Genomic DNA, 11,915 nt, shown 5'->3' with positions numbered 1-11,915 from the left:
TATAAGGATATTAGTCTGTAAGAATATGTATGAATTTGTATTTTATTTCGGATGTGTATTAAGAATAAAATCATATACCCAACTTGGATGTATATGAATAATAATCTAGAATTCTAAAAGCAAATTAATTATCAAAAATATCTGCATTGGAAATATATTCTGCAAGAATGATATCAAAAATATATTTACTAGTTTATGGTTGGCATTCTGTCATTGTGACAGAATAAAATCGAATTTTTAAATTTGAATTCATTTGAAATATTCAGATTTTTAAAAATAAAGGAATTAATTATCCTTAAAAATCCGAAAATTTCCTTTTTTAATATAGTTTAATTGACTAAAATGCCCTTATGCTGAAATTTGTGTGATTATATGGTACATGTTACCCTATTGTAATATCATAAACCCTCAGATCATGACCTTTGATTCTATTCCATCCGGTGGTCCAGATCTGTACACTCTGGCACACAATAGTTAGTAAAAACAAAATAACCTAAACATATATATATATATATATATATATATATATATATATATATATATATATATATATATATATATATATATTCTATTCTGCATAATGCGATAAATATACTTAAATCAAATTCATTTGAACTTCTCAGAACAACAAAAACGTTTTGTAATTTTTGTGTACTTATGATTTCATATTTAAAGTTATTAATACTACAACTCAAAAGTTTTTTTAACTTATGGTTAGTAATTGGTAGTGACATTTTATTTTTCAGTCATTTATATACAATGTATCCTTATTAATAATATATAAATAAGTTTCCTCACAAAACAATCACGTGTTTTAAGATATTTGTAACTAAAATATCATGAGTTGAAAACAAAAATGAGTTTTTTCATATTATGGTTATTATTATGCGGACTTTTATTGGAACGATAATGTGTGTGTGTATATATATATATATATATATATATATATATATATATATATATATAATATGTAATTTCTATATTTTTTTGTATGATTTATAAGTGTAATAAGTTTTTTTTTTGTTATAAATGTTATAATAGATATTGTAGTGTTTTTATGTTATTAAAAGTTGTAGTATTTATGTTTTTCATATATTTTTTATTCATTTAATACATAATTCAGCATACATTTTATATACAATTTACACAGCTTAAAACAGTCTATAAAATCATCAAAAGTTACAGTATGTAATTTTTATATTATTTGTTATTCGTTATATATATAAATCAATATATTTTTGATATACATTTATTAAGATTGTTTTTTCATATATAAATATTAATTCACAGTTTGTAGAACTAGGAGCAATATTAAATAATTGTGTGGATGTTTGTGTTTGCCGTTAAAAAACTGTATAAATATATTCTTGCGCAAGGCGCAGATATTGGTCTAGTATGTTTTATAAAATATGAAATGAGTTTTTAAAGGAGTTTAAAACGGATGAAAGCAAATTAGTAATAAGGAATATAAAAAGATTTTAAGTTTCAAATCAACATGGTTTGGATATCAACTTATCTATAACGAATTTGAAAGGCCTATATGAATTTGAAAGGCCTTTATAGATAAATAAATATAAAGATTACTCAAACAGCCAATGTTTTGCAAATTGACATATTGTTGAGGGGCTATTTGTTTACTTCAGTATTTAAACGTCATGTATCATGCATATGGCTATATAACCCCATCCTCACCATTTGTTTCTCCTCACATCAACATTTCCATTTTGTCTTCGTTTAAATCTTTAAGACTACTGTTTACGTAGCAGTCTTAACTGTCTTTTTTGCTCATAATAATGTGGCCTCTTGGTCTGTGCATTACAGCTTTTGTTGTGGTAAGCATTACCCATTGGGTTTACAAATGGAGGAACCCTAAAGGCAATGGAAATCTTCCTCCTGGTTCAATGGGTTGGCCACTATTCGGCGAATCTCTACAGTTCTTTGCCCCAAATCAAACTTGGGATACTCCTCCTTTCATCAAGGACAGAATAAAAAGGTGAATCTTTTCTGAAGTTTGTTACAATTAATATCTACTTTTCAGTGTTTCAAGTTGATCGATGTAAATAACTAAATCTGACTTTCGTTGGTTTATTTCAGATACGGATCTATATTCAGAACCAGTATAGTTGGGCTGCGAGTAATTGTCTCAACTGATCCAGACCTTAACTATATGGTTCTTCAACAAGAGGGGCAAAGATTTGAAAGCTGGTACCCGGAAAGCTTGACGAAGATCTTTGGGAGCCAAAATCTAGGTTCTTTGCATGGGAATTTGTTTAAGTACCTCAAGAACATGGTGCTAACTATAGTTGGTCCTGAAAGCCTAAAGAAAACCCTTTTGGAAGTGGAAAGTGTAGCAACTAAAAGCATAGAGGGGTGGGCTTGCAAAGAAACAGTGGAACTGAAGACTGCCTGTTCTGATGTAAGTAGAGTGATGCCGATTTCTTTTCATTTTTAACGCCAACTGACGTCATTCCTTCGATATTCGTATGGTGTTATATATAACAGATGATATTTGATCTCATGGGAAAAAAATTGATAAGTTATGATCAAGCGAAGTCGACCGAGAATCTAAGGGAGAACTTTGAAGCTTTTATAGGGGGATTAATTTCATTCCCTCTGGGGATTCCTGGAACTGCTTACCACAAGTGTCTACAGGTACGTACGTACGTAAATAGCTTGTCAATCAGGAGTGCCGATAGATAGAAGAAACCAAGAACTCATAATTCTTCTAAATCCAAATTAATAGGGAAGAAAGAAGGTAATGATGGTGCTCAAGAACATGCTAGAGGAAAGAAGACATAAACCTAATATGGTCAAAAACGATTTCTTTGATTATGTACTTGAAGAACTGAAGCAAAATAATACGACCCTTACAGAAGAAATTGCCCTGGACTTGATGTTTGTTCTATTGTTTGCAAGCTTTGAAACAATTTCCCAAGCCATAATAGTCGCTATCAAGCTTCTGACAGATAACCCCAGAGCATTGAAGGAATTAACGGTGCGTAATATAAGTTAATTAAAGAATATATATAAAACCATAAAAATCTTTTTAACCCGCAAATTAATATGATTGTTGTTTTACCTTTTATGTAGGACGAGCATATGACAATCCTAAGAAAGCGGGAGAACCCAGACTCTGGACTTACATGGGAAGAATACAAGACAATGACATTCACGTTTCAGGTGCTCCCAGTACTAGTCCTCTCAATTTGCCTCACAATTAGTAGTAAAACTTTTTAAATAAATTCAAAAGGTACCCTAACCCGCTCCCGAGTTGAAGCAAAGAAAAGAAGAGAAGAGAAAAGAAAGTAAGGACAGAAAAGAAGAGAAAAGAAAGAAAAACAAATTAGTCTTTTGTGCTCCCGAGTTGGAGAGAAATTGAAGAAAAGTTAAACATTTTATTCTTTCTTTTCAAATCCTCCCAAATCGGAAGGAAAGTTAGGAGGGAAAGTGATCCTTCCATTTCCTTCCACTTCCTTCCTTTAATGAAACTAGGGAGCATCAATCTCTCTTACTTTCCTCTCATTTCCACCAATTTCCTTTCTTTTCTCTCCTTAAGTTGAACTCGGGAGCGGGGTGTAAGATTCCTTCTTTTGATTGTTTGAGATTCTTTTCAATGAACAGATTATCAATGAAACACTAAGGCTTGCGAATATAGTTCCAGGAGTATTCAGAAAAGTACTGACGGATATCAAGTTCAAAGGTACGTATACATCCAACAAGGACTTATAAATTTATACAGATATATGGTATGATTCATAGGTGTGCCTTTATATGAAAATCGGGGTACATAATTGCAGACTACACTATTCCATCTGGTTGGGTGGTAATGGTATGCCCTCCAGCAGTCCATTTAGACCCTACCAACTATAAAGATCCACTCGACTTCGATCCATGGAGATGGGAGGTAATTAATCTCAAGTTATCTTCATATATTTCACTAAAAATTAATAGAATTCATATACCTTTCTCGTCTTTCTTGTGTATTCTCAATCTGCATTGCAAGGAGTTGGGTCTCACTGCTGCATCAAAGACTTTCATGGCATTTGGAGGTGGTATGAGGTTTTGTGTTGGAGCAGATTTTGCTAGAGTTCAGATGTCTACCTTTCTTCATTGCCTAGTAACCAAATATCGGTATAAAGATAAATAACAAATACATGATCAACAAGGAAGAGAGACAAAATGAAAAAAGAAATATACTAATTAATTAATAAACTTAATCAGGTGGCAAACAATCAAAGGAGGAGAGATTGTACGAACTCCAGGTTTACAATTCCCAAATGGCTTTCACGTTAAGTTCTTTAAGAAAGATAAACAAATCCAAGATCCAAAATCGGAATATCGTTGATGTCGCGTAGAGAAATGAAGTTGCCATCTCATCATACTCCAGTCTCCAAGTTGCACGGTTAAACAACATAGGCACTTCTCAGACTGGATTTCTACTCTTATGATTTTATTTATTAGCTTTCATTTCAATAATGAGATGAAAAGAGTTCATCTCTTTCATCTCCTTGGCTCCCGTTTGGTGTCCATGCTTTAGTTTATGGTATTGTAGGTCCTTGTATGGAAAATTGTCGACAGACTTGTCCAATTATCTTTAATTATGTATAATATTTTAATGTTGTGATGAGGAATTTTTAAATACATAGTCCATGGTCATTTTCTATATATTAATGATACATCTCAAACCAATTCTAGGAGATATTATTTACTCTATTGATTATCCCTCTCTTCTCCATGGCTTCCGGCGAACATATTGAAAGAGAAATAACACATTAGCCCAACAATGTTTTTCGAATTTGTCGAATCTGTCTTTAAAGTTTTTTTTTTTTTTTTTGGTGTTTTATGGGGGGCATAAAGTTGATTTTGTCGTGTCTAAAAAGTCATTTTGAACATTTGAAAGGGTAACCCGGTTATCCAATTTCACATAGACACTATGGGTGGACCTACAAGCTGTAGCTTAATGTCTTCTTCATCCCCTCCAAAATAAATATATCATCACTTATGTATCATCCCGATGTCAACGTAATTTCAATTTCCAACCCTATGTTTGAGTAATATTGTATTTTATCCCTTGGGATTGGAAAATATTGCAAAATAGCCCATAATGGAAAAATGGTAATTTTGTCCAAAAGTAGTACGTTGAGCGTACGTTGTGTACGCTACGCGTACTAGGGCACGCCCTAGTACGTTGGGCTTACACCTCGTACGCAGGGCGTACGTAAGGAATGTGCTAACCCTAATTTTTAGGGTTTTGGTCCATATTTAAACCCCATTATAGCCTCATGTCTCATTGCTTCATCAGCCGCCCTCTTTGTAAAACGACCCCAAGCAAACCCTAAGTGAGAAGAGTGCATTTTGAGCCGATTGGAGTGTTTTGGAGGAGTTCTTGAAGAAGAAGAAGAAGAAGAAGAAGAAGGTGGTGATAAGAGCTTGGAGCTTGGAAGCAGCTTGGATCTGAGATTTCCTTCTTGTTAGCAATCTCCAGGAGGTATAAAGTTTGCATCTTGATCACTCCATCTTTTAAATCTAGGTATTTCTTCCTTTAAGACATCTTTTGTCCCAAAAATGGTGATTCTTGAGCATGACAAGTTCTTGACCCAATAAGACGTCCTTTCAAACCTTTTGGAGGGTCTTAAGTCATAAAAATGTGGTCTTCATAGTTAGTTTTCCTTCACGCATGCTATAGAAGGTCTTAAGGCATTCAGAAGTTAGGATTTTGTGGATAAAGCACTTAATGGACATGCAAAGTCATAAAGTTGGAAACTTTATGACTCTTAGTGGTATTTTGGCCTTGGATCTGAAAGTTGGACGTGAGAGCTTAATGCATTAAGCTCTTATTGAGGATTTGGGAAGTCTGAGTGTACGCCCTGCGTAACTCGGAGTACACAGCGCGTACGTGGTCAACCATCCCGACTGCGGTCAAAGTTCAAGTACACCTCGCGTACAAAGTCTGATTCGAATCGGTTGTGTTGACTCGTTTTACATGTTAATTTTGATTAGTTTTGACCAAGTGTATTTTGGGAAAATGTTATTAATTTAGAATAGGTAATGTTTTGGCATTTAGGATTTGGGTGAGCCGGTATTTGGGAGCAGAGTATTGATCAACTATTCGTCAGAATGTGAGGTGAGTTTTCCTCACTTTACTTATGGGTCGAAGGCACCAAGGCCGGTCTATTGGATTGATATATACTGTTATACATTGATACATGATATGCTGAGTATGGGATAGATCCGTAGGATTATATGATAGTTGCTGATATGCGTAGACCGGTAGTTTTGTAGGACTACCTGTGATTTCTGGCTGCATGATTATATGTCTGTTGATTTTGTTTGTTATCTGTTATATGTTGAAATATTGTGTTGGGTTGAGACTTTATTGCTTTGTGTATGAGTCAACAGACCGGGGGTATTCCAACCTGATGGATCAGTGGACCCGATTGTATTCTAGTCCGATTACTGGGTTGACCTGATGTATACTGGTATTCCAACCCGATGGCTGAATGGACTTGTTGTATATTGGCATTCCAGTCTGATGACTGATTCGGCCAGGGGTAATCCAGGCCTATGGCTGTGGACCCGGGGGTATTTTAGTCTGATGACTGATTGTACCCAGCATGCTTGTTTGAATATGATTTGTATATTGTGTGGTGGTACTTTGGGGGAACTCACTAAGCTTTGGCTTACAGTTTTTGGTTATGGTTTCAGGTACTTCCGAGGATCGTGGGAAGGCGAAGGCGTGACCGTACACATCCTGATTTTATGATGTTGATCTTGGGACACTCTGTTTTGAACAATGGTTTTGTAAACACTTTTATTAGTAAATTGGTTAATTTGAAAAGTTTAAATTGGTTGTGATTTTTGAGATGTTACAAGTTGGTATCTGAGCCTTAGTTTGAGCGAATTGGAGGAACACCAGTGTGAATCTGTAACATCTCAAGTTTTTGTCATTTGTAGTCCCTAGGGATGGCAGGGTAAAGCCATGAAGAGCCTAAGGGCTAAATTGTAATTTTGGGGCCAAGAGGAGTACGCTGCGCGTACATAAGGGTGCGCTGAGTGTAGTAGGGTGCGCCCTAGTATGCTGGGCGTACACTTGTGTACGCTGGGCGTACTTATAAGAGAAGGAAACCCTAATATCTCGGGTTGGGGGCTATATAAACATCCTCATGGCTCATTTTCTCTCCTCCTTATCAGCCTCTATCTTCCAGAAACACCCCTAAACCCTAGATCTTGTGTGTGAGAGTGAGTTGGTGGTATTTTGAGCTCTTGAAGGTGAAGCCATTGCAACAAATAGTTAAAGAAGAAGATTGGCTTGTAGATCTGAAGTTGTGTTGTGCCATAGAAGCTCCGGAAGGTAAAAAGCTTCAAACTTTATGCTTGTAGGTCATAGATCTAGCCTTTTTAGCATTATGGAACCATTTCTTGTCCCAAAAGTCCCAAAATGGTGCATGTGATGATTTGGACGAGATGAGCTGTCCTTTCAGACTCGTGAAGGGGTTTTGAGTGTTAAAAATAAGGTCCCAATAGCTTAAAATGTCCCATGCATGTAGTAGGAAGGTCTTAATGGATTAAGACCTTAGATTAAGAGATTTTTCGACGTCCAAAGTGTTAAAGTTCGAGACTTTATGAGTCCTAGACACATTTGGTCACTGGATCTGAGGTTTGGGCTTAAGTGCTTAAGCCATTAAGCACTTATTAGAGTTTTGGCAAAACTCACGTACGCCCCGCGTAAGGTTCTGTACGCCCCGCGTAAGGTTCTGTACGCCCAGCGTATTGGGTCAATGACCCCGTTTATAGTCAACGCGAGACTCATGTACGCCCCGCGTAGCCTTGGGGTACGCCCAGCGTACGCCTTCTGTGGGCTTTTTGTGATTTGGGCTTCGGGTGTTGGGCTGTTCATGGACTAGTTGGGCTTGGGCCTTTGCTGGACTTTATGGATATGGTGTTTTGGGCCAAGTCTTGATAGTGGATCTTTGAGTTGGGCCCATTTAGGAAGTTGGGCCCAATTTGGTAAATTGGGCCAATATTAGGCCTTACACATATGGACTTGTAGATCATGGATTGGTATTGGGCCTTGGCCCAAATGAGAGAAAAGGCAAGTTCGACTAATATTATTTGTGGGATTCTTGGTCAAGATTAATATTCCTATTTTTGACTTATTGCTCGCTATTTTGGATAGCTCGGGATTTTGGGCGAGTCGGTGATTTGGGAGTTTGATTCTTCATTTCAGATCGGCTTTGCAAGGTGAGTTATCCTCACTATATCAACAGGATCTAAGGCAACAAGGCTGGCCCTTTATCGGATTCGCATCCGGATATTTGCTTGATATGTTTATTGATCTGTTAGATCTGCATCCTGGTAGTTAGGATGGTATTATGCTAGTGACCTGGTTTAGGTCGATATCCTGGTATATAGGATGATGTTATGTTAGTGACCGGTTAGGTCGGTATCCTGGTTATAGGATGGTTGCTGTGTTAGTGATCTGTTAGATCGGTATGATTATCTGTTATATACATGTTAGCTTATGATATTTATGTGTACATGATTGTTTGATTGGTATGGGGGTTTGGTTGAGGCGGGTCCTACTTTGTGTTGTAGGCCAACATACCCAGCCGGACCGGATAGACTGCAGCCTAGGAGGGCACATAGTTAGGCCTAAGGCCCGTCGAGCGGTTCGGATAGGATGAAGGCCCCGAGAGGGCGGACCAGACGTGTCGAGGCTCGGAGAGTGGACCAGATAGACTGAAGGCCCGGTGCGGGCGGTCCAGTCAGACTGTAGACTCAGAGAGTGGACCAGGTGGACTGAAGGCCCGGTGCGGGCGGACCAGTCACACTGTAGACTCGAGATGCATGGTTGTTCTGTGTTTGTTATATGATATGTTATGGTTGTATGAGGTTGGTATTTTGGGGTTAACTCACTAAGCTTTCGGGCTTACAGTTTCAGTTTATTGTTTCAGGTTCAACAGATGACCGCGGGAAGGCGAAGGTGTGACCGTACACTTCCTCGATTTATGTTTATGATTTCTGGGAACTTTGATGTTTAAACTATTTTGAAAACAAACTGTAATAACTGAATGGTTTTATATGATTTAAAAAGTTTTAAATTGGCTCAAATTTTATGGATGTTACAGAATCCAGTCTCAAACTAAGGAACTGCAAAACTTTTAAAAATGATTTTAAAAATTGTTTTCAAAAAAAAGCAAGAAAGGTTATGATATGTACGATCAGCCAGAGCCAGTAAGTAGACCCCAAATTACCACATTGTTATTTGATATTATCATATGATTAGAATAACATGCTAGTGATAGGCTAGGGATCTTCAGGAAATGCATGATAGAATTGTCTAATTATGTGATGCATGATAGCCTAGGGTTTCTTCCTTATATGGAATTGATATCATTAATGTAGTTTCTTAGTGTATGCATCAAAATTATACATAACTAAGATTTTATAGCCTGAGAATGTTTAATTTAGCCTTATTTCCGGTTCCTTTTTTGGTTGTGGTCTTAGGGTAGAATCAAGTATTCGACTGTCTATAGGATCCAGTGTTATGTATGATTAGCATACACGAGTTCTGCAGGGTTGGTAGAAGTTTCATGGATAAGCTATGTAAACTCAGCCAACCCGTTGATGGATGTCTAGCCTTCCTCTAGGAAGTGAGAATAGGGTGTATGCGTATTCCAGTGAGTATTGTTAGGGTTGTTGTGTTGATCTTCTGAGACAAATATAGGTAAGTGTGGAAGGTAGTATGGGCTCGTACTACTGGAAGCATAGGACCCGTACACATAACCGGGAAGTCACAACCCCTAGGGTTTTGTTGGGGAATGGTTCCTATGGTGTGATATGTGTTGTATCTGATATCTTTCTGCTTTATTTTCAATATGGTGGTTACGACGCGATTTAAGACAGGATCCGGATCAGGAGCCGAAACGTGTGGCCAGCATAGGCCGGAGTTGATTGAGGACCTCGTTATGGAGATAATTTGTGAGGCGGTTGTTTTTATTGTCCGGGAGTAGCTATCAGAGTTGTTTGGGTCTATCAAGACTGCTCTGATGGAGTTTTTCGATGACCGATACGCTTCACTTTCTAAGGCTACTACTGTTGCAGCCACCACAACCATCGTTACGCCAGGGATTGGCGCTGGGAGAGCCTTCTAGTACCGGGACTTCGACAATATGAAGCCCTCGGTGTGTAACGGGGTGCATGATCCTATCATCGCCATGAGGTGGCTGTCGGATGTTGAGGGATGTTTCTTTATTTGCTCCTGCCCAAATGACCAGAAGGTCAAGCGTGCTCTGAACCTTATTCGGTCTGGAGCGAAGGATTGGTGGAGGTTGGTTACAAGTTCATACACCCCAGAGCAACGAGTTGCAGTATCATGGAAGCAGCTCTCTAAGATGTTCCCCCTGGAATATGTTCCATTGGTAGAGCGGGAGAAGTGGCTCAGTACTTACTTGGATCTGAGACAGGGGATCGAGTCAGTGACATAGATCACCAAGATGTTTACAGAGAAAGCTATGTTTTGCCCTGAGTTTGCTTCTTATGAGCAAGCTCAGATGACCAGTACTTGAGCATGCTCAAGAAGGACATCCGTCATTTTGTTTCTACACAACACTATGGTTCACTGGCGGACTTGCAGGAGGCCGCCAGGCGGGGGAGATCAAGATGGAGCTCTAGACGAGGGAGCAGAGGCAGGCCCCATCGTAGTCGCAACCTGCGGCAAAGCGGTTCAAGGCCACTGATGTTAGATCTAGGAGTCAGCTAGGCCACACTTATGGGAAGTGCGGCAAGGTTCATGATTGTTCTTGCCGATCTTCTTCTAGATGCCACAAATGTAGCAGGCAGGGCCACATTGTAGGTGTTGGATTAATGTCTAAGTCCATAACTATAATTGGTAAGACTTGACCCGACCCGACATGGTCCATTTGGGTTGCATGGCATCATGCATTTGGATAGACTATAATGAGAGAAATAACACTTAAGGTTGGTTAATATATTATAAGTTCTAATATATTAATAAGGAGATTTAATTAGTATTGATCAAGAATTAATTTGGAATTAATTAAGTGATCAAAAGGAGACTAATTAAATATATGGGTTGATTGTGTAAATCATTCATTCTTATATATGTGGGCTTGTGATCCAAGATTCCTTATGTTGGACTAAGTCCATGGGGTGACCCATGGATACTCCATGGAGGTTAAAATCCATGGAGCATAAGGAATGAGTAAAGTTATGAGTTACATGGTGTAACCCTAATAGCCACCATATAAAAGAATCCCATGGCTCAAGAAATCGTGCACTATGTGTGAGTGTGAGGGCTAGACGATTTCAAGGAGTGTTCAAGTTTCTATCAAGTTATTCCAAGTGTATTTGGTGTTATGTGAACCATTTGAGGTGTCACACTTGGGGCACTAGGCACTCAAGCTTCATGAAGACATTCTACATCAAAGAGGTATGTATTCTATCTTGCTATATTTATTATTTTGTATGCTAGATTAGGATAATACCTTGGATGTTCATAATTGTATGTATAATGGAGAAAACATAGATCCAAGGTATTTAGGGTTGCATGTACACTTAGGAGTGTTAGAATGCTCATAACCCATCAGTGGTATCAGAGCCAAGGCTTGTTTTCTTGTTATACTTGCAAAATTAGCTGAAAAATCGAATTGTATTAGTTTAAAAGTTATGCTAATTACTTGAAATTTTTTTTGATGTGAATTATCTTTGTTCATATGAGTTTATTAGATTAATAGAAAAGTTAATTGATTATGTGTTTTCAATCCATTTTAATCTAAGAGTTGATTCTAAAATGTGTTTTTGTAACTTGTCCTCAAGTTATAAGAAAAGTCACATTTAAGTTTCATAAAACTCATAAAAAGTTGGCAATGGTTACAAAAATGAAGAGTCTTGTC

At 37.6% G+C, this 11,915-nt stretch overlaps 1 protein-coding gene across 1 annotated transcript; it reads left to right on the top strand.

Moving 5' to 3' along the window:
* Positions 1-1,720: 1,720 nt before the first annotated feature.
* LOC145119783 (cytochrome P450 87A3-like) lies at positions 1,721-4,627 on the top strand. Its single transcript, XM_079055516.1, has 9 exons — positions 1,721-1,993; positions 2,095-2,416; positions 2,503-2,652; positions 2,744-2,995; positions 3,091-3,180; positions 3,622-3,700; positions 3,798-3,904; positions 4,004-4,131; positions 4,222-4,627. Exons 1-9 carry the CDS (start codon positions 1,794-1,796, stop codon positions 4,343-4,345), a joined length of 1,452 nt encoding a protein of 483 aa, XP_078911642.1. The 5' UTR covers positions 1,721-1,793; the 3' UTR covers positions 4,346-4,627.
* Positions 4,628-11,915: the final 7,288 nt, after the last annotated feature.

This window comes from Lactuca virosa, chromosome 6 (assembly GCF_052849685.1).
Source record: "Lactuca virosa cultivar CGN04683 chromosome 6, Lactuca_virosa_CGN04683_v6, whole genome shotgun sequence".
In the NCBI taxonomy this organism is placed as follows: domain Eukaryota; kingdom Viridiplantae; phylum Streptophyta; class Magnoliopsida; order Asterales; family Asteraceae; genus Lactuca; species Lactuca virosa.
Note: the sequence above shows the minus strand (reverse complement) of the source record. Positions and strands in the feature narration are given on the sequence as shown.

Coding starts and splice junctions, on each gene's coding strand:
- LOC145119783 (XM_079055516.1), top strand. CDS start 1,794: ATGTGGCCTCTTGGTCTGTGCATTACAGCTTTTGTTGTGGTAAGCATT. Junction 2,417..2,502: donor TGAAGACTGCCTGTTCTGAT/GTAAGTAGAGTG, acceptor TATATATAACAG/ATGATATTTGATCTCATGGG. Junction 4,132..4,221: donor TGCCTAGTAACCAAATATCG/GTATAAAGATAA, acceptor AAACTTAATCAG/GTGGCAAACAATCAAAGGAG.